This window comes from Marmota flaviventris, chromosome 6 (assembly GCF_047511675.1).
Source record: "Marmota flaviventris isolate mMarFla1 chromosome 6, mMarFla1.hap1, whole genome shotgun sequence".
In the NCBI taxonomy this organism is placed as follows: Eukaryota; Metazoa; Chordata; class Mammalia; order Rodentia; family Sciuridae; genus Marmota; species Marmota flaviventris.
In genome coordinates this window covers 79,893,516-79,913,907 of record NC_092503.1, presented here as the reverse complement: position 1 = coordinate 79,913,907, position 20,392 = coordinate 79,893,516, and the positions used below count along the sequence as shown (strand labels likewise).

At 33.9% G+C, this 20,392-nt stretch overlaps 1 protein-coding gene across 2 annotated transcripts in view; it reads left to right on the top strand.

The window, feature by feature from the left end:
- The window catches only part of Ttk (TTK protein kinase), a 37,988-nt gene extending 18,098 nt beyond the window's left edge, over positions 1-19,890 (top strand). For both annotated transcript variants that reach the window (XM_071613915.1, XM_027928321.2), the window contains exons 13-22: positions 279-414; positions 3,636-3,728; positions 10,253-10,410; positions 10,545-10,696; positions 11,671-11,795; positions 13,519-13,599; positions 15,776-15,952; positions 16,285-16,369; positions 16,911-17,008; positions 19,471-19,890. In XM_071613915.1, the coding sequence (XP_071470016.1) occupies positions 279-414; positions 3,636-3,728; positions 10,253-10,410; positions 10,545-10,696; positions 11,671-11,795; positions 13,519-13,599; positions 15,776-15,952; positions 16,285-16,369; positions 16,911-17,008; positions 19,471-19,554 (1,189 nt within the window). In that variant the 3' untranslated portion in view covers positions 19,555-19,890. The remainder of the gene's footprint in view (positions 1-278; positions 415-3,635; positions 3,729-10,252; positions 10,411-10,544; positions 10,697-11,670; positions 11,796-13,518; positions 13,600-15,775; positions 15,953-16,284; positions 16,370-16,910; positions 17,009-19,470) is intronic.
- Positions 19,891-20,392: the final 502 nt, after the last annotated feature.

Genomic DNA, 20,392 nt, shown 5'->3' with positions numbered 1-20,392 from the left:
AATTCTTACAAAATAGTCCTAACCACATCTGTTAGCTGCCATCTTATTTATTTTACTGACAAGGATTTCTTATTGGAACAAAAAATTTATTTCAGGAAGAATTCCCAAAATAATATATCTGGTGGTGGTAGTGTAACTTAAAATAAAAATCAATTATATTTTGAAAACTAACTTGGGTTCTGTTTGTAGCAGTTTTAAGTATAAATCAACCTTTCAAAATACATGAAAGCTTAATCAGAGTCTTGTATTTTAAAGTAAGAAAAAAAATGCTTTCCTAGTTTTAGAACTCCAGTTGTAAAGAATGATTTTCCACCTGTGTGTCCATCATCAACACCATACAGCCGGCTTGCCTGTTTCCAACAGCAGCAGCAGCAACAGCAGCAAGTGCTCGCTACTCCTCTTCAAAACTTACAGGTTCATTAAACTTTGTTTATGATAGTATATGTTGATCACTTTCATAGAGTTTATTTTTTTACAGTATTGAAATAGTTTTCACAAAAAGTCTTCAAGATTTTGTCCATTTTTATTCCCAATAAGCCAAACCTTTTTGATATTCCAATAAGTATGGGCCCCGTGTTATTGAGAGGTTAGTTATTAAAGAAGCTAATGAAGCTTTTATCATTAATTCAGCTCCAGTTTGACTAGCTGAATAAAATTTCTCTGATAATTGAGGTTAAGCTAACAAAAAATTTTGCTGGTGAGTCAATTGCATTGTCATTTGAAAAAATAATTAGACACCCTTGACACCAGTAACTAAAATTTGTTTATTAGTGACTCTAATTTGTTTATTAGTGATTCTAATACTGGTAGAAAACATGGGCCTTGTACACTGACTGGGCATGAGTCTTGGCTTCCCTGCTTGCTAGCTGTGTGATTTTTTGCAAGTTATGTAAATTTTCTGTGTTCATTTTTTCATCTATAAAATGGGAAAATTAAGCTACTACCTCATAATATGGTTGTGAAGATTATATTTGTTAATATATTTGTAACTGTTTTTTTGGTACTGGGGATTGAACCCAGGGATGCTTTATCACTGAGCTGTATTCGCAGTCCTTTTTACTTTTTATTTTGAGATGGGGTATTGCTGAGTTGCTGATAGTCTTGTTAAAGGCTTTGAATTTGCTGTTTTCCTGCTTTAGCCTCCTGAGTTGCTGGGATTATAGTCTACACTTAGCCATAATTGTTATTTAAGCAAAACACAAAAAAGAGATTAATACCTATAAACGCCACTTGAAAAAAATTGACAGAGGTTATCAGTATGGGGTGGTAGGAATGGGCAGTTATTACCTATGAGTATAGAGTTTCAGTGTGCAATGATGAAAAAATTCTGGAGATCATGGAGATGTTTACATAATAATGTGAATGTACTCAATGCCACTGAATTGTATTTAAAAATGATTAGAAAGGTAAAGTTTAGGTTATGTATATTTTGACACCATTTAAAAAAGTTGTGAACAAAAAAATCAACTGGCAAGAGATTATATAAACTAGCTGAACATGGCGATACACATCTCTAATCCCAGTGACTCAGAAGGCTGAGGTAGGGGATACTGAATTTGAGGCTGGCCTCACCATCTTTTTTTTTTTTTTTTTTTAATATTTATTTTTTAGTTTTAGGTGAACACAATATCTTTATTTTATTTTTATGTGATGCTGAGAATCAAACCCAGTGCCTCACGCATGCTAGGTGAGCGTGTTACCACTTGAGCCACATCCCCAGCCTCACCATCTTAATGAGATCCTGCCTTAAAATTTAAAAACAAATAAAGGGTTGGGGATGTAGCTCAGTGGTAGGTCATCCCCTGGGCCAGTTGCCAGTGTTGCAAAAATAAATATATAAATAAAATGATGTTTACCAAAAAAAGTATATAAACTGTGGAAAGAGATGATAGTATTTTGAGGATTCAAAAATAAAATAAATTTTATCTGGGCATGGCGGTGCTCTCCTGTAATTTCAGCAGCTTGGGAGTTAGAGGCAGGAGGATTGTGAGTTCAAAGCCAGCCTTAGCAACTTAGTGAGATTCTGTCTCAAAATAAAAATATAAGAAGCGGCGAGAGATGTAGCTTAGTGATTAAGTGCCCCTGGGTTCAATCCCCAGTACCAAAATAAATAATGAAAAAGAAAAATGATCAGGTTTGCTGTACATTGATTCAGAATATATTTATTGAGTGATTACTACTATCAGACCCTGTTTAAGATAAATCTATTTAGAAAGTGAGTGAGAGATGACGAGAGAGATGATTGTGGAGCCTATTAGAGGAGGCACAGTGTCAGGAGAGAACTGCAGGGAGGCAAGAGTGTGGTGAGAGCTCAGGAAGGGCAAGGGGTGAGCTCCATAGTTCTGCTGGGACTTTTAGGTTTTATCCTAATGGGGATAAGAAATTGTACAAGAAAAGGAAGCAGGGGAGTAAAATGTTCTGATTTGCATTTTGAAAATTCAGACCTTAGTGAAGAGGGTAGACTATGTGGGAGGAGGATGTCCTGGGCTAGAAACTGAACCTTACAATGGTATTGAATTAGAAAAATTTAGAGTTCATTATTCTAAAAGCTGGCAGCAGTTAGGAGGCAAGGATAGGGAATAGTTTTCTTTCCTAAGAAATGTATAGAGGACATAAAAGGGAAGAGGGAGTGTCCTTTATGAAATTACAGCACATACATATTTCAAAGTCTAATATTTTCTTACAGGAAACATTTCTATTTCTTTTTTTTTTTTAATTTTTTTTTTAGTTGTTGATAGGCCTTTATTTAATTTATTTATATGTGGTGCTGAGAAGTGAACCCAGTGCTTCATACATGCCAGGCAAGTGCGCTACCGCTGAGCCCCAGCCCCAGCCCTCAATTTCTTTTTTAATCCTAGAGGTTAGAAAAATTAGAATTCTTGTTATTTATATAGGAGATTACGTGAGAAAGATTGTGTCATTTGGAATAAAAAACTGAACTCAGTTGAGTATTATGCAGCCTCTGCTCCAGTTTGTTGATCAGCTAATTGAAAGCTTTTTGTTTCAGCTTCTTTCAGTTAGTCCTCTCACCACACCATCTGTTAAAAGCATATATAGGTACACAGAGAGGTCCTTTCACATGAGGGAAGGAAGAAAGGGATGATAGGACATGGTTTGAAAGTTTGCTGGGCAAGATGTTGAAGTTCAGAGAAATCAAGTAACTTGTTGAACGTCACTCAAGGCGTAGCTGGGAAGCAGGCCTTATTGAAATTTGCATTTGTCTGATGGACTAGGGCTCTCAGTACCTTAGCACATTCTTTCCTTTGTAAATAATGTTAAATGAGAAAGAATATAGGTGTAATTGTATTTGTATATATGGAAATAAAGAGGTATGAGGAAGAAGAAAGGTAAAAAATGATAGTGTATGAGTTTGTTGAATATTAACTGATATTTTCCTCTTAAATTTTCTATTTATGTTAAGTAAAAACCAGTTAAAGGGAAGACCTTAGAAGTTTATGTATTAAGAAGTATATTGCTTTGATTAAAGTATGCAGAGCAAGTTCCCTTTATAAAATATTCTAATATGTCTCATTACTTCAGATAATTTCAAAATTGGGAGTATTTCACTGTACCAAATGCAAACTAGTTTCTTAAGCATACCCTTTGAACCATTATTGGTATTTTTAATTATTTAGATTTCGGGATCCTCTTCAGCAAACGAATGCATTTCAGTCAGAGGAAGAATTTATTCCATATTAAAACAGATAGGCAGTGGAGGTTCAAGTAAGGTAAGTATCTTAAATATTTAAGAAATGAATAAAAATATTTTAAACTTTGTCTTTTTAGCCATAGAGACTCTTTTTTTTTTTTCTAAACTTCTGAGAGCCCATGTTGCCCTTGAGCCAAAAAGCCTCATTTTCTGCCTTTCTCCTTCCCCTAAAAACTATATATCCTCTTTAGACTTGCACCTTAGTTCCAATTGCAAGCCTTTCCAACCAATATCTTGTGCTCCCAAATGTCTTATAGCACAAACAATGACTTAAAGTGGCAAGGGACCGCTATGTATTACCTCAGAAGTATCTTGCTAAATGTAGCTCAGAACATGATGTGAATTACTAGTACTTTAGGATTATTCAGCAAGGATTTTTACTAATGGATTTTTTCATTTCAAAAACTTTAAAAAAAAAAAAATTGTTGTTTTTGTTGTTGGAGATACCTTTATTTTATTTATTTATTTTTATGTGGTGCTGAGTATCAAATCCAGTGCTTCACATATGCTAGGCAAGTGCTCTACCACTAAGCTACAACCCCAGCTCTCAAAAACATTTTAATAATGAGTTTCTGGAATTAGATTATTTCCTAAATTCATCTGGGTTCTTTTTTTCGTTTATTTTTATTGGTTCTTTTTCATTATACATGACAGTAGAATTCATTTTGGTATAGTTATACAAGCATGGAATGTATCTTATTCTAGTTAGTACCCCTTTCTTATGGATGTACATGATGGTGGGATTCACTGGTATATTCATATCAGTACACAGGAAAATTATTTTGGATTCATTCCATTGTTTTCCCTTTTTCTTTCTCCCTTCACTTTCCTTCATTCCCCTTTGTCTAATCCACTGAACTTGTATTCTTCTCCCCGCTCATTGTGGATTAGCTTCTACACATTGGTGAAAACATTGGACCTTTGGCTTTTTGGAACTGGCTTATTTCACTTAGCATTAGAGTCTCCACATCCATCCATTTATTTGCAAATGTCATACTTTCATTCTTCTTTGTGGCTTAGTAATACTCCATTGTGTTTACAAACAACAATTTCTATATCCATTTGTTTGTTCAAAGGTACCTAGTTTGGTTCTATAGCTTAGCTATTGTGAATTGAGCTGCTATAAACATTGATGTGGCTGCATCACTGTAGTATGCTGATTTTAAGTCCTTTGGGTATATATTGAGGAGTGGTATAACTGGGTCAAATGGTGGTTCCATTCCAAGTTTTCTGAGGAATCTCCATAGTGGTTGCAATAATTTGTAGTCTCACCAGCAATGTATGAGTGTATCTTTTTCCCCACATCCTTGCCAACATTTATTGTTACTTGTAGTCTTGATAACTGCCTTTCTGACTAGAGTGAGGTGGAATTTCAATGTAGTTTTAAATTACATTTTTCTAATTGTTAGAGATGTTGAACATTTTTTTATGTATATGTTGACCCTTCGTATTTCTTTGAAAAATGTCTGTTCAGTTCCTTTGCCCATTTATTGATTAGATTAGGACTTCTGCAATGTAAACTTTAAAACACTAAAGAATGAAATTGAGGAAGACCTTGGAAGATGGAAAGACCTCCTTAGATAGGCAGAATTAATATTGTTAAAATGGCCTTACTGCCAAATGTGATATACAGATTCAATGCAATTCCTATCAAAATTCCAATGATGTTCTTCAAAGAAATAGAAAAAGTACTCATGAAATTTGTCTGGAAAAAATTGGAGCCTCAGAATAGCCAAAGCAATCCTTAGTAAGAAAAGCAAATTAGGAGGCATCATAATACTAGACCTTAAATTACACAACAGAGCTATAGTAACAAAACAGCATGGTATTGGCACCAGAATAGGCAAGAAGACCAATGGAACAGAAAAATCAAATGAAATTTAACCCGTGTCTCTCACTGCACAAAACTCATTTCAAAATGGATCAAATACCTAGAAATTAGGCCAAAAACTCTGCACATAATTATTAGAAGAAAATATAGGTCTAACATATCAGCTCAGAAACTAACTTCCTTAACAATACTCATAAAGTGCAAGAAGTAAAATCAATAATCAATAAATGGGATGGCTTCAAACTAAAAAGCTTCTTCACAGCAAAGAAAACAATTAAGAACAAGAAGAGGGAGAAAATCTTTGTCACCTGCACCTCAGAGAGACTTTAATTTCCAGGATTTACAAAGAACTTAAAAATTCATCCATCCCGGCTGGGGCTGGGGCTCAGAGGTAGAGTGCTTGCCTAGCATGTGTGAGGCACTGGGTTTGATCCTCAGCACCGTATAAAAATAAAACAAAGGTATTGTGTCTACTCACAACAACAACAACAAAATAAATGTTTAAAAAAACTCATTTACCCAAGTTCTAAGTTTATGATTTTTATTCTTTATGGATGAAAGTTATTTTAAGCTCTATATATACCATATTTAATTTTCATTCTATTAAATCTACTGTAATAATTTTTTTCTTTATCTTGCACCAGAATATCTATAATCAAGGTCACCAGTGACCTCAATATTTTTGCCAAATCTTATTCTTACCTTTTATTTTTAGGTTACTTTGTAGTTCTGAGGTATTTTTTGTTTTTGTTTTTGTTTTCTCTTCTGAAAACTGAAATGTCTTACCACCCACTTACTTGGCTCCTCTGTTTTCATTTTTCAAACTGATCATTCCCTTTCAATCTTCCTCAACTTCCCTGATCCCAATAGTTGCAGTGCCCCAAGTCTCAGTTCCTTGACCTTTTTTCTCCTCTCTCGAGACTCCCTTGTTGGTTTCTTTTAGTCTCCTGGTTTTAAATGCCATGTATATGCTCAAAATTTCCAAATTGATGTCTTAGGTCAGACCTTTCCTTTGAATTCTAGACTTCTGTATCTCATTTGACTGCTCACCAGTGTTTTCTTAATTACCAGGCAACATGTCCAAACACAACTATTGTTCCATAGTCTTCCATTTCAGCAAATGGAAACTCCATCTTTTAACTGCTTGGCTGAAAACAAGTTGACTTCTTTTATTCTCATATACACATTCAGCCAATCTGCAAATTTTATTTGTTCTACCTGAAGGTGTCTCCAGAATCTAGTTTCACCTATATTATCACTTTGGTTGAAGCCTCTTTGCTTGGTTTATTTATTATAGTGACCTCTGAATGAGTCTCATTGATTCAGTTCTTGCCGCTGATCTAATTTAACAACAGTCGATTTTCCTCCAGACATCCTCGTGTCCTCGCCAGGTGTCTTCTCAGTCAGGGCTTCACTCACCACACACTCTAAAACTGTAACTCCTGTGTTGCAGTCACTGGTGTTCTCCATTCCCCTTTCTGCTTTTTCTCTTCTAACTCATCTTCTAACATGCTATTGTTTGTTTATTTGATTTGTTGTTTTGTGTTCCCCTGCAACTGAATGTGAGCTCTAAGAAGAAAGGAATGTTTGATTTGCACAGTGACATTATCCCTGATTTCTACAACAGTACCTAGAACAGAATGGGGACTAAATTAATTTGTCAAGTGAACTATTTCTCCTTAGCTATTTTACTGTTGCTATGTGACAAATGAAACAAAGGCTGTTGGACTTGTTTTACTGTGATTTTCTAAGAGTGCTAACAATAACTAGACTTCTTAAGGCTATCTGATTATTAAGGCATATAGACTAGAGGTGTGGTTCAGTGGTAGAAAGCATGCTCAGCATGTGTGAGGCCCTGGGTTTAATCCCCAGTGCCCCAAACAAAATGAAAAAAAAAAAAAAAACAAAAATAATAAGGTATGTGTGTTACCATGTATAGCAAGTCTTCAGTAAATATTAGATTACTTTATACATTTCCTTTCTCCATACTTACATAAAATTTCAGTCATGAGAATAAAGGAATAATCACATTTGTTTTTATCAGTTTATATTTTTTGATTTAATTGCTTTGGTTAAAATTCTTTGGCTAATATTTATTACATTGTCATTTTACTATAATAGTGTTAAGCTATTGACACTTGAGTGTTTATTTCACAGCATGCTATCAGAGGATGAGGAGTAGTAGTCTTAATGGTATTTTAAACATTTTTTCCCTTGGAGTATAATGAAGCTATTAGCTTATTTAAGTTAATGGTCATGTGATGAAACTATGGTGCATATTTTCTGAATTCAACTATATTATTCAATTTAATTATTAAGATGGAGTGAAAACAATCAACATGCCTCAAAGAAGGTGAGTTTTAGGAAAATTACCAGCCATACTGTATTAAGAACATCTAGAATGGTCATGGAGCTATTAAGAATGGTCAAGACACTGGTCTACCTAATGTAGTTCTACATTCATTATCTTCCCATGAAACTGATAAACCATAACTCAGACACTGCTAGATGCTCTGTTTATTTATTTGATTTATTGTTTTGTGTCCCCCTGCAATAAGATGTGAGCTCTGAGAAGATTGGGATGTTTGATTTGCTCAGTGATGTTAGCCCCTGTATCTGGAGCACCTGTAGTCCAAGCTGCTGGGGAAACTGAGGCAGAGGCTCACTTGAGCTGAGCCCATAACTTCAAGGCTTGCCTGGGCAATAGAGTGAGACTATCCCCCAAACAAACCCAGAATCCTAGATCTGAGACTATCTCTGTGAAGTGAAAATAGGGCACACCTAGTCCAGTAGGTTATTTTAAGAGTTTTGCCCAAACCAGGGACATTGGGGGAGTAATAGGGGGCGTACTTGCGCACGCACGCATACAAACACGCGCACACACACACACACACACACACACATTTTTTTTTTTTTTAATTTTTCATTTGCTCCAAAAGTTTTGGATCTTAAGATAGTCATAATATCCTGCAGGTCTTTTTTTCTGATCTGACAACTGTAACATATTTCAAAATATTCGCTTTATTCTGTCCTGAATGTCTTTAAGAGTGGTAATTTGCTCAATTCAGACACACTACACAATTTTGTGCATCTCAGTCATCTTTCCAGCCCTGCATAGTAAGTTCTAACAGCATTAATTTGTGAGATTGAGAACCTGGCCCAAGGTTAGATTGCTGATCCAGTGAAACTAGAATTCAAATGAAGGTATTTCCTTCTAGTCTTGCTTAATTTCTGTATCTATATAGGGATGTGTGTGTGTATATATATAATATTTTCTATGATCTTTAACTTTTATTATGGTACAAAACTATTTCATTGTATGAATATATCACTGTGTGCCTTATTAAATAGAGTATACAAATAAGATGTGCCTATTAGATTCACGGTCAGGGCATCAGTGTTGCATGCAGGACACAACAGAATGCTCTCTCAACTCATTGAGATTTGCAAGGCTCATTGCCTTCTACAAAATGGCTTTATGGTACTGTTTTTAAATTTGTTTACTCTATTTCATTGTTTTCTGCTACCTTTTACTTTATCACAGTTTTATGTCCCATCTCTTTAATTTGCTATGTATCTAAGTAAAGCCAATAATACTTTTTCAGAGTTTTGTACCTAAAGATTAAAAATAAGTTGTGCTTGAAGGTTTGATAGATCTTTTTTATTAGTGCAGTTTTTGTACATTGACCTCATACGTAGTACTTGGACTCTTCTTATTCCTTCCTGGTATCTCCTGGGTAGTCAAGGTTAAATGACTGTTTTACTTCAATGTGTCAGAAAGAATAGACGAATATAATTTTTTTGTTGTTGTTGTTTATTTTTGCAATGCTTGGGATTGAACCTAGGCCCTTGTACATGTTGGGTAAATGCTCTATCACTGAGGTATATATCCCTGGCCCTGATGCTTAATATAATGGCATTATACATTGGCATTTTTTTAATTTTTGAAAGTTAGATACAGTAGCATGTTCTATCAATACTACTTGGAAATTGTCCTTTATAGCCACAGCAATTTCACCTTGACTATAAAGATCCTAAAAATATACTTGTGAGAATACCTCTTTTATGTTAACCTAACTCTGAAAATTGGATCTACTCTACTTTCACAACAGAATATTCTGATAGTTTGCAATTTCTATGTATGTTTTTAATATTTTCCATCACACAGGGTGTGGTGGCACATACCTATGATCCCAGTTCCTCAGGAGGCTGAGACTGGAAGATCACAAGTTTGAGACCAGCCTCATCAACTTTTCTCATCAAGCTGTGGGGTAAAGTTCTCCTGGATTTGATCCCCATTATTGTGTGCATGCACACACTCACACATGCACAGTATATTTTTCCTCCAGCACATAAGGAATTAGCTATGCCACACACAGTAGACAAAAACACATCTAAGAAATGATATTTCCCTGATTAAAGTATCCACAAAAAGTTGTTTTAATCATATATGTGATAAGATATAGAAACTTTTAAGCTTATGACTTTGAACTATTGAATGTCCATTGTCAGAGGTGGTTGGAAATGGTTTCTTACTCTCATGATTAATTTTTTTCCTTCTATATTAAAAGAAAAAACTGAGAAACTTTTAATTGTTTATGTCAGTATTTCCTTCAGAATTTTCTCAAAATTCTGTCTAATAAATTTAAAAGCTTTGTGATAGTATATAAATGGCATATTCTAAACTTTTATTATTTTATTGTATTATATAGGTATATCAGGTGTTGAATGAAAAGAAGCAGATATATGCTATTAAATATGTGAATGTAGAAGAAGCAGATAATCAAACTATTGATAGTTATCGGAATGAAATAGCTTATTTGAATAAACTACAACAACACAGTGATAAGATCATCCGACTTTATGATTAGTAAGAATTCTTTTTTAATTTAAAAACTTATTTTGCTATAATACTTAAGGTAGATACTTATTAAATCTTCATTAATATAACCTAGCCATTTATTTATTGTGTTGTTGCTTTTATTCATTTGTTTTTAATTGCAGTGAAATCACAGACCAGTATATCTACATGGTAATGGAATGTGGAAATATTGATCTTAATAGTTGGCTTAAAAAGAAAAAATCTATCAATCCATGGGAACGCAAGAGTTACTGGAAAAATATGTTGGAAGCAGTACACACTATCCATCAACATGGTATTTAAAATCTCTTCATACATGTAAAGTTTATTTCTTAGTGGTGTTATCTTAGAGAAATACACCTATAATTTTACTGGTACCTTTAACTAGATGAACCAGGAACAAACTTATTTCTTAAAACACTGTCTTCTCAAAGGATTTGGGCATAGATTCAAATTTCTACATCCATGATGCAAATTGTGTGTTTCTGAGTACTGATGTAATCTGTGATCCTTATCGCTAAAAATTTAAATTGTACATCTTATACTTTAGTATTCAGGCCTCCTAAAAATATGATATGATTGCGCTCTCATTCTCCTAATGATTTTGTATTGTGTACTGTCTATGAGAGCTAGCTTTTGTTTTTTTACTGTTACCCCATGGTTTCTACTTAAACTTGTTCATGTTTCTTTTTCTCTTCCTTTGCCCTATCTTTAAAAACAAACAGTTAAATAACTGATTTGTCTTCTCCTATTCCTGTAAGTTAAAGGGTAACTAACCAGTGATGAAGAACATGGCTGTGGGCATGGAGATGTCAGTAGGATTCGGTTCTTACCTTCTGACAGTACCAGTTATGATACATTCAGCTGGGCAGCTAACCATAGTGGTCAAGAGAGACTTTGAAGCCAAACTGGCTGGCTTAAACCCATGGCATTGTCACTTAGTCCTTGTGACCTTGAGCAAGTTGCTGAAACGCTCATTGCTTTAATTTCCTCATCTTAAAATGAGGATAATGATACTTACCTCAGCATCATTATAAGGATTAAGTGATTCATTATAAGCAAAAAACTTGGAAGAGTGTCTGGCACATAACACGTATTTTGAAAATACAGAATATTTTAAAAATGTGAAAAATCAATTGGACTGACTGTTGAATGAACCAAGTTTATTGTAGGTTGTGACTTACAGTAACAATAAGTAACAGTGATATCTGCCTTAAAAATCTGCAGAATGTTTTATTTTGTCTAATAAGATGGATTTTTCTTTTGAAGGCATTGTTCATAGTGATCTGAAGCCTGCCAACTTCCTGATAGTTGATGGAATGCTAAAGCTAATTGATTTTGGAATTGCAAACCAAATGCAACCAGATACAACAAGTATTGTTAAAGATTCTCAGGTAGGACTTTTAATGGTTGGTTACCATGCATTTGAGTGTAGGTCCCTTGCTCCTGTGAAATATTTTTATCTACCTCATTCTTCAAAGGATTTGCATCTTTTTTTTACAAGAATATAACTATTTTATAAGAATATAACTATTGAGAGATTTGAAGTAATGGTCAAAATAATTTAGAATAGAAAGTCAAGATCATATAGAAATACACCTACAATTTTGAAGGATTTTTCTATAGCCAGAAGTCATCTTGATCCTGATTCAAAATTGATTTGAAAGTCTGGTTCATAGTTTCCTCACAGCAACCAAAGAGGGAATGGCAGTTATATGGTTTTTATTGTCCATGGGACAAGATTATTTCTGTACTTTCAGAGAAGCAAACTTTTTCTATGACTTATATTGGAAAAAATATTTAAGAGGGACTTCATATTGAAAATATTAAAATCAGTATTGTATTTAACAACACTTTTGTAATAGGATATGCATAGCAAATGTAATGGAGTTGTCCCATAATGACTAAAGCAAAACCAACAAAGTTTATAATTAAATGATAATTTGGCTTGGAGCTAAAATGAAGTTCCATGTATGTAGATTTCAAATGGTTCCTAATCAGCAAAGTCAGACTTTGTAGAAGAATAGATGGCCTTAAAACAATTTATTTGCAACATTCTTTATATCAAAAGTATGACCAAACACTGAATTATAAGATGAGTTTGAAGATGTCTTCTGTACCAAGGCCGTAAAATACAGGATTCTGTGTTACAAGCAGAACCATTTATTTTAGAATAAGAGGAACACATTGTGAGTTTGGCATTATCCTACTGTAGAAACTCTTATGTGACTTAGATTGGATGCCAATCCCATCTCAGCACAAGGGGCCAAGGAGTCCTAGGAGACAAAGCTGGAAGGCCTCTTTTGTTTGTTGGTTGGTTTAATAAAGGAGGAAAAATGTTTAGTCTGTTCTAGCACAGAAATGACTGATGATCAAGTCCCTCAAAGTTTATGGCGACAAGTAAAATTTCAAACCTGAACAATTTTTTAAAGGCAGATATTACTAGTTAGCCACTGTAATTACATAAAAAACCCACAACATTCTGAAAATGAATCAGTTTTCTGATTCTGACCCTAATCTTTTGAGAAATAACTTGATATTTTGTTGGTGGTTATTTGAATTTTTCAAGCATATCATGAAATCAATAATTATCCAAGTTTCCAAAAATCTTGGAATACAATTTACTTTCCCTTCCCTTTCCCTAGTACTTCCCCTTTCCCTTTCCTCCTCCCTCTCCCTGTCTCCTTCCTCTGCTCTACTGCAATTCTTTTAATTTGTGCATATATATATATGAAATTCACTGTGGTATAGTCATATATGTACACAATGGAATTTTATTCAGCCTTAAAAATGAAATTATGACATTTACTAGTTAATGGATAGAACTGGAGAACTTTATGCTAAGTGAAATAAGTCATACTCAAAGTCAAAAGTCAAATGCTTTCTCTCATATGCAAAAGCTAGAATAAAATAAGGTGGGGTGCGGAGTAAGAGCAGCAGGATCCCATGAACATAGTAGGGAGGTCAGTGGAGGAGAGGCAGGAGATTGAGAGCAAGGGAAGAGATATGGGAAAAGGGAGGAATGTTGGAATAAAAATTGATATTTGTGTTTTTTAAAAATGTAAAGCAGAATGAACTATGTTCATTGATTTATATCTTCTGTGACTTGGCAAATAGGTTGGCACCATTAATTACATGCCACCAGAAGCAATCAAAGATATGTCATCCTCAAGAGAGAAAGGGAAATCCAAGTCAAAGGTACTGTAATATATCCCATTCACCTGACATCTGTCAACTTGTCAGAAAACTCTAAGTTCTAAAACTTAATGGGTATTATAGAGACCTTAACCTTCTTAAGCAGATTGTCATAGATTTAATTTAACCCTTCTAATGACTTGACCTGATCTTTTTAATATAGTGACCCTTCCTATGTGTTCCTATAAGAAATGCACCGTGGGTATATATTTTTCTTAAGTTTTAAAATTAAATGAAAAAAAAAATTAGCCCTAATTTGGACACCGAAAATAGCACTGAGTTGATATCATTCACAGTCTCTTTGTTTCTTCTCTGATTCTTACATTTTGTTTTCACCATTTAATCTTTTCTGAATTTTACATTTCAAAGTATACCTGCAGTATGTAATTTTTCCTGAACTGCCACTGGCTCTTTTCCTTCCTTCTTTCCTTTCTCCCTTCTTTCCTCCCTTCCTGCAGTGCTGGGGATTGAACCCAAGGGCACTCTACCTCTTAGCTAGATTCCCAACTCTTTTTATTTTTTAATTAGCTGAGTTGCCCACATTGGCCTCTAACATGGTAATCCCCCTGCTTCAGTGTCCCAAGTTGCTGGGATTACAATAGTGTATCACCACTCCCAGCTAACAAATATGCTATTTTATAAATTTGTTTTTATGTCTGTTTAGCTTCTACTCTTCTTCTAAAACTTAGATTTTTGTCTCTTGATTGGATTTACCATGGTTTTATTGCTCTTAACTGGGCTTTAACTTCATTTGTGGATTCTATTTTCATTTGCTTTCCAGTTTGTGCCTTTGTTTCAGTTGCTTTTTTTGTTTTCTCTTTAGTTTTATTTCCCCCCCCTAACTTCTGGATATAAATAATAACGTTTGATTATAGAGCTCATCCTCATAATTAAAACTATGCATTTTACTCTGAGTTTTACTTTGGCTGCTACATTTACTGTTTTACTGTGGTATTTCTTATTTTCATTAATTTCTAAGGTTTGTAATTTCAGTTTTAAAATTGTTTCATTTTTACTTTAAGATATTTTAAATTCCACCTAGAGTTCAGATGTTTTTCAATTGTCAACTCTGTGATTTAATATGTAATGGTAAATCTCAGATGGATTGAATAACCTCCTTTTTACAGTGGCCTCAGGGATTCTAGAAGACAGAAGTTTTATTTCAACATGAATCTCAACTAGTGAAGGGCACAAAAACCCTCCCCGTTCAGCTGCGTTGTCAGCTTGGTCTGCCACACTTACCAGTGAATACCTCTTGGCTCCTTTGAGTTTCTTCTCTGGTCCTTAGGTGCCTTCATTGCTTCCTCTGCTTTCTGTTTAAAAATGTTTCTATTGTGTAGGGCTCATGACTTTTGATGGTTTGCACCTACCCACTTGCTATCCAGAGTTCATGGGTGTACCTTTTCACCTCGCTTTGTTCTAAATATTTTCCAAGTGTTGGCTTTGCTGTCATACTGCTCTATGTGTCTTATATGGGGATTAGGAGAAGTTATTGAGTACTTACTATAACCAGAAAGTATTCTCTGGTCAACCATATTCATGGTTATGTTATTTAATTTCCATTACATTGTGTTCCTCCGCACCTGGCAATGCTGCATGTTGAGCCTTACACATGCTAGGCAAGCTCTCTAGCACTGAGCCATACCCCAGTCCTACGACAGTGTAATTTTATTTGTGTTTTAGAGGTAAGGAGACAGAGACATAGAATTACCAGCTAATGATAAGACCAGTACACAGGCCCTGCCCAGCCTAATTTCTGCAATTTATATTCTTAAATTTAGGGTTGCTCAATATAAGCAACCATTTAATGTATACATACTTTGCATTTTTACAAAAATGTATTGTAATCCAGTAATTCTGGGGAAAACAAATAAAATTGATAGTTATATTTTTTATTTTCTTATTTTCATAAGCTGACAATTATTTAATATTGTGTCTCAATTGAAGTGATTATGAGTTTGTTGAAAGGTTTAAAGTGAAAAGCTCATCTCTTGATGAAATAATCAAAAGTCATGAAAATCAGAAAAAGATACTCTGTCATGTAAATATAATCTGGTACTTTCACATTTATTGAGATTTTATTATGATTTTATGATAATTATGATTTTAAACATATAACTTTGTATTAAAATAAAGCAACTTGCTTTTTCCCTTTTTTCCCCCCCTCTGTCCTCCTTAGATAAGCCCCAAAAGTGATGTTTGGTCCTTAGGATGCATTTTGTACAATATGACTTATGGGAAAACACCATTTCAGCATATAATTAATCAGATTTCTAAGTTACATGCCATAATTGACCCTAATCATGACATTGAATTTCCTGATATTCCAGAGAAAGATCTTCAAGATGTGTTAAAGGTAATATTACTAGTATATGGATATAGACAGATATTTCATATGATTTGTTTGAAAGAATAGCTGAAATGATCAGAATTATGGCTTAAATAACTGGTCTACTAAAAAAATGACTAACTGAAGAAGCTCTTAAAGCATGATTAGTTTTCTTCAAAGGTGTTTGAAAGCTTAATGAATACTTGAGAATTTTGCAAAAGTGACTTGGGGTAAAGAATATTATTTGAGTGGGATATTTGGAAAGCAGCTTCTGTAATGTGTAATGTGATGCAGTCTGGAAATATTTTATCAATTCACTTTTTAAAAACTGTCCCCCTCCCCCATCTTTATTTATGTAGTGTTGTTTAATAAGGGACCCTAAACAGAGGATATCCATTCCTGAGCTCCTGGCACATCCATATGTTCAAATTCAAACTCATCCAGGTACTATTTCTTTATTGTTTATCACCAGATTTTTAATACAGGCAACCAATTAACTATGATAAAAACGAGAATCTACATTGGCTACTCTTTTGCAGCCTACCTCCTTCCCTAAGGAAATTGCTATTTTGCCAAATAATAAAGTAAATAAAATTGCCTTTCTTTACTTGATGGCATTTAGTTTTTTACCTATCCTAGATAAGGGACTGTGATCAGAGGTAAATTATGAGAATGCCAGCTACAAGTGGTGCATGCCTGTAATCTCTGCTACTTAGGAGGCTGAGGCAGGAGGCTCACAAGTTCAAAGCCAGCCTCAGCAACTTAGTGAGACCCTGTTTCAACATAAAAAGGACTGGGGATATAACTCAGTGGTAAGGGCTTGCCTAGCATGCATGAGGCCCTAGGTTTAATCCCCATACTGAGGGAAGAGTGGTAGTGATGAAAAAGAATGTCAGTTATTGTTGTGTGAAATAGAATGTGTATTTTTAATGGACTTAAGTTTTTCTTATTGGTTACCAGTGTGTTAATTATATTTATTTTATAGGTAACCAAATGGCTAAAGGAGCCACTGATGAAATGAAATATGTTCTGGGCCAACTTGTTGGTCTGAATTCTCCTAACTCCATTTTGAAAGCTGCTAAAGTAAGTATGTGTATTTTCTACATTGGTTTGAACTGTTTTGTATATAGTTTAGTGAGTTAGGCACTCAAAAAACAGGTAACACAAATAAAAGTTGGTCTAATCATCATGTCATTTATGAAGTATACATCTATAGTTAGACACTTAACGTGATTTTTGATAAATACAGATTTATATAATTTATAGTCTTATTATGTATATAAAGTACATTTAAAAGAGTTCTCTGTCAAGTCTTAACTAGAATAAATTTAATAGATAAATTCTTTTAAATCATTCTATTTCAACACCTTTGTGTGTGTGTGTGTGTGTGTGTGTGTGTGTGTGTGTATGTGTATGGTACCGGGGATTGAACTCAGGGGCACTCGATCATTGAGCCTCATCCCCATCTCTATTTTGCATTTTGATTTAGAGACAGGGTCTTGCTGAGTTGCTTAGTGTCTCACTTTTGCTGAAGCTCTCTTTGAACTCGTGATCCTCCTGCCTCAGCCTCCTGAGTAGCTGGGATTATAGGCATGTTCCAGCTCATCCAGCTCAACACTGTTTTTAACACAGCTTTTGAATTAATTCCTTCTGGCCAAATTTTACTAAGCCTTAGAGAAATTACACTTTTTGTCAGATGAAATGGCTCCTATAAAATATACATAGCAATCAATATATTTACTGAAGCCTATATCAGACTTTTTAGCCTCCTGATACCTGTTTATATCTATTTCATGATTTTTGGATTTCAGTGTCATCAGTCATGTTTAGTGCCTGTGAATGTTTACAGACTAATTGGTTTAGCTATTTAACAATTACTAATTGTCTATTTCATTATAGCATTATCAGATGAAAGGGTGAACTAAATAGCACTCTAGCTCTCTGTATAGGGGTAAATCAATCTAAGTTGTTAAGATCTTAGTCTTATTTCTTAAGAAATTTATTATATGTTCACTATTATATTAGCATTCAAATAAGATTAATTTTCTCAAATGCTGATGGCTAAATCAGTGGCTTTAGGAGTCAAAATCAGACAATCTGTTTTGTAATTCCTCTTTATTTCATCTCTCCATGCTTTCAGTTTTTACCAATGTATTGCTCAAAATTTTATAAATAAGGTATATTAGTCACCTTTAACACTGATGTTATATTCCTTGAAGGCAAAGGTATCTGCAATCTTCATAAATTAGATGTTCACTAAGCTTTTTCAATCAGTTTTTTTTTTTTTTTTTCAATATCTATCTAATATACTGTCAGCACTCTATCTGTGGGTTCCACATCTGTGGATTTGGTCAACTGCAGATTAAAACTATCTCAGATTTAAAATTTTGTGTGTGACAGTACATACTTGTAATCCAAGCTTGATACTCAGGAAGCTGAGATTAGAGGATCACAAGATCCAATGTGGGCAATTTAGAGAAACCCTGAATCAACAAAACAACAACCAGAAAAGAATTGCATCTTGGGCTGGGGATAGAGCTCAGTTGGTAGAGTGCTTGCCTTGCATGCACAAAGCCCTGGGTTCAATTCCCAGCACCACAAAAAGAAGAAAAAAAAAAAAAAATACATCTATACTGAACATTGTCTCTGCAGTGAAATTTTTCTTATTATTCCCTACAAAATAAAGTATAACAACAATTCACATCACATTTACAATGTTTTCAGTATTGTAAGTGATCTGGAGATGGTTTTAAATAGATAGGAAGCTATGTGTGTATATGCAAATACTATGGCACTTAATATAAGGGACTGGAACATCTGTAGTTTTCGGTCTCTGGTGTAGGATCCTGGACTCAGTCCCTACGAATGCCAAGGAACAATTTATCTAATTATAATTTCTTACATAATAATTTTTAATGTCCTCTGATTAATTTAAATAGATCTGAAAATACTTCCTATTAAGTTTCACATTTATTTAAGTGACTTTATGAAAAAATAAGGGAGATCAAGAAAGTCTTGATCTGAGTTGCTTAGTGTCATATATATTACATATATGCTTAATAGCTATGTTATATTTCTCTTATGGGAAGATGGAAATGCATTTCATGATAGCTAATTTTTAAGGTCAAATTAGCTGTTTAAAATTTTTATTTCTTGGGCTGGGGATGTGGCTCAAGCGGTAGCATGCTCGCCTGGCATGCATGCGGCCCGGGTTCGATCCTCAGCACCACATACAAACAAAGATGTTGTGTCCGCCAAAAACTAAAAAAAAAAATAAAAAAAATTCTCTATCTCTCTCTCTCTCTTTTTAAAAAACAAAACAAAACAAAAAAACCCTTAATTTCTAAAAAAAATAAATAAATAAAATAAATAAATTTTTTATTTCCAAAGTTTTATAAGATAACTTCCCAATTATAAGAATAAGAGAAATAATTTATTACATTTAGTATTTGTCAATTTATTACACTTAGAATATGTTATCTTTAATAATTTGATAATACATTGAATTTTAAAAATTACAGAACAGATTTGTGTTTTAATTTCAGACTTTATATGAGCGCTATAGTAGTGGAGAAAGTCATGATTTTTCATCATCCAAGACTTCTGAAAAAAAATGGGAAAAAAAATGATATACAACTACGTATAAACTGTCAACACTATAAAGTACATTGGACTGTTGGAAATCTACTCTTGAAAACCACTTCACTCTGAAATGCTATCAGCAAAAACATTCAGTAAATTATTTTTAAAAAGAAACTGTAAAAATAACAACTAATGGCACTGTGTATATTAAATTGTAAAATTGTTTTCTCTGTTTTATGTTTTTCTATAAATCAAATCTATTTGATAGCATTTCATACTTGGAATACTGGGTAGACAACTGAAATATATTTTGAAGAACTTTGTAAATAAAGCTTTATAGCATTAAGTAACATAAGATTTCAAAAATTGTAAAATTATTTTCTTCTATTTTTTTTTTTTTGTACTGGGGATTGAACCTGGGGGTATTTTACCACTGAGCTATAGCTGCAGGTTTTGTTTTTTTTTTTTTAATTTTTATTTTGAAACAGAGTCTTGCTAAGTTGCTGAGAGTCTTACTAAATTGCTGGGGCTGACCTTGAACTTTTGATCATCCTGCCTCAGCCTCCTGAGTCACTGGGATTATAGGCATGTGCCACTGTGCCCAACAGTAAAATTATTTTCTTAAAGCAAATATATCATCTTCATGGTTGTGAAACTCTTAATAAAAATTGAGTTAATGGAACACTTGGGTAGGAGTAGATCATAGTAAATGAAATTTCAAAGAGAAATTCCAAAAGGATTTGAATTCCTAAATAAATTTCCAAATTATTTATGCCACTGATTAGTTCATAGTTAAGGGCTGCACATGGCTCTTTCATTTCTCCCTTAGATTCTTCCTAGCATATATTGCTTCTGGTGTTTAGAGTGTCTTGCTAGATTTTGTAT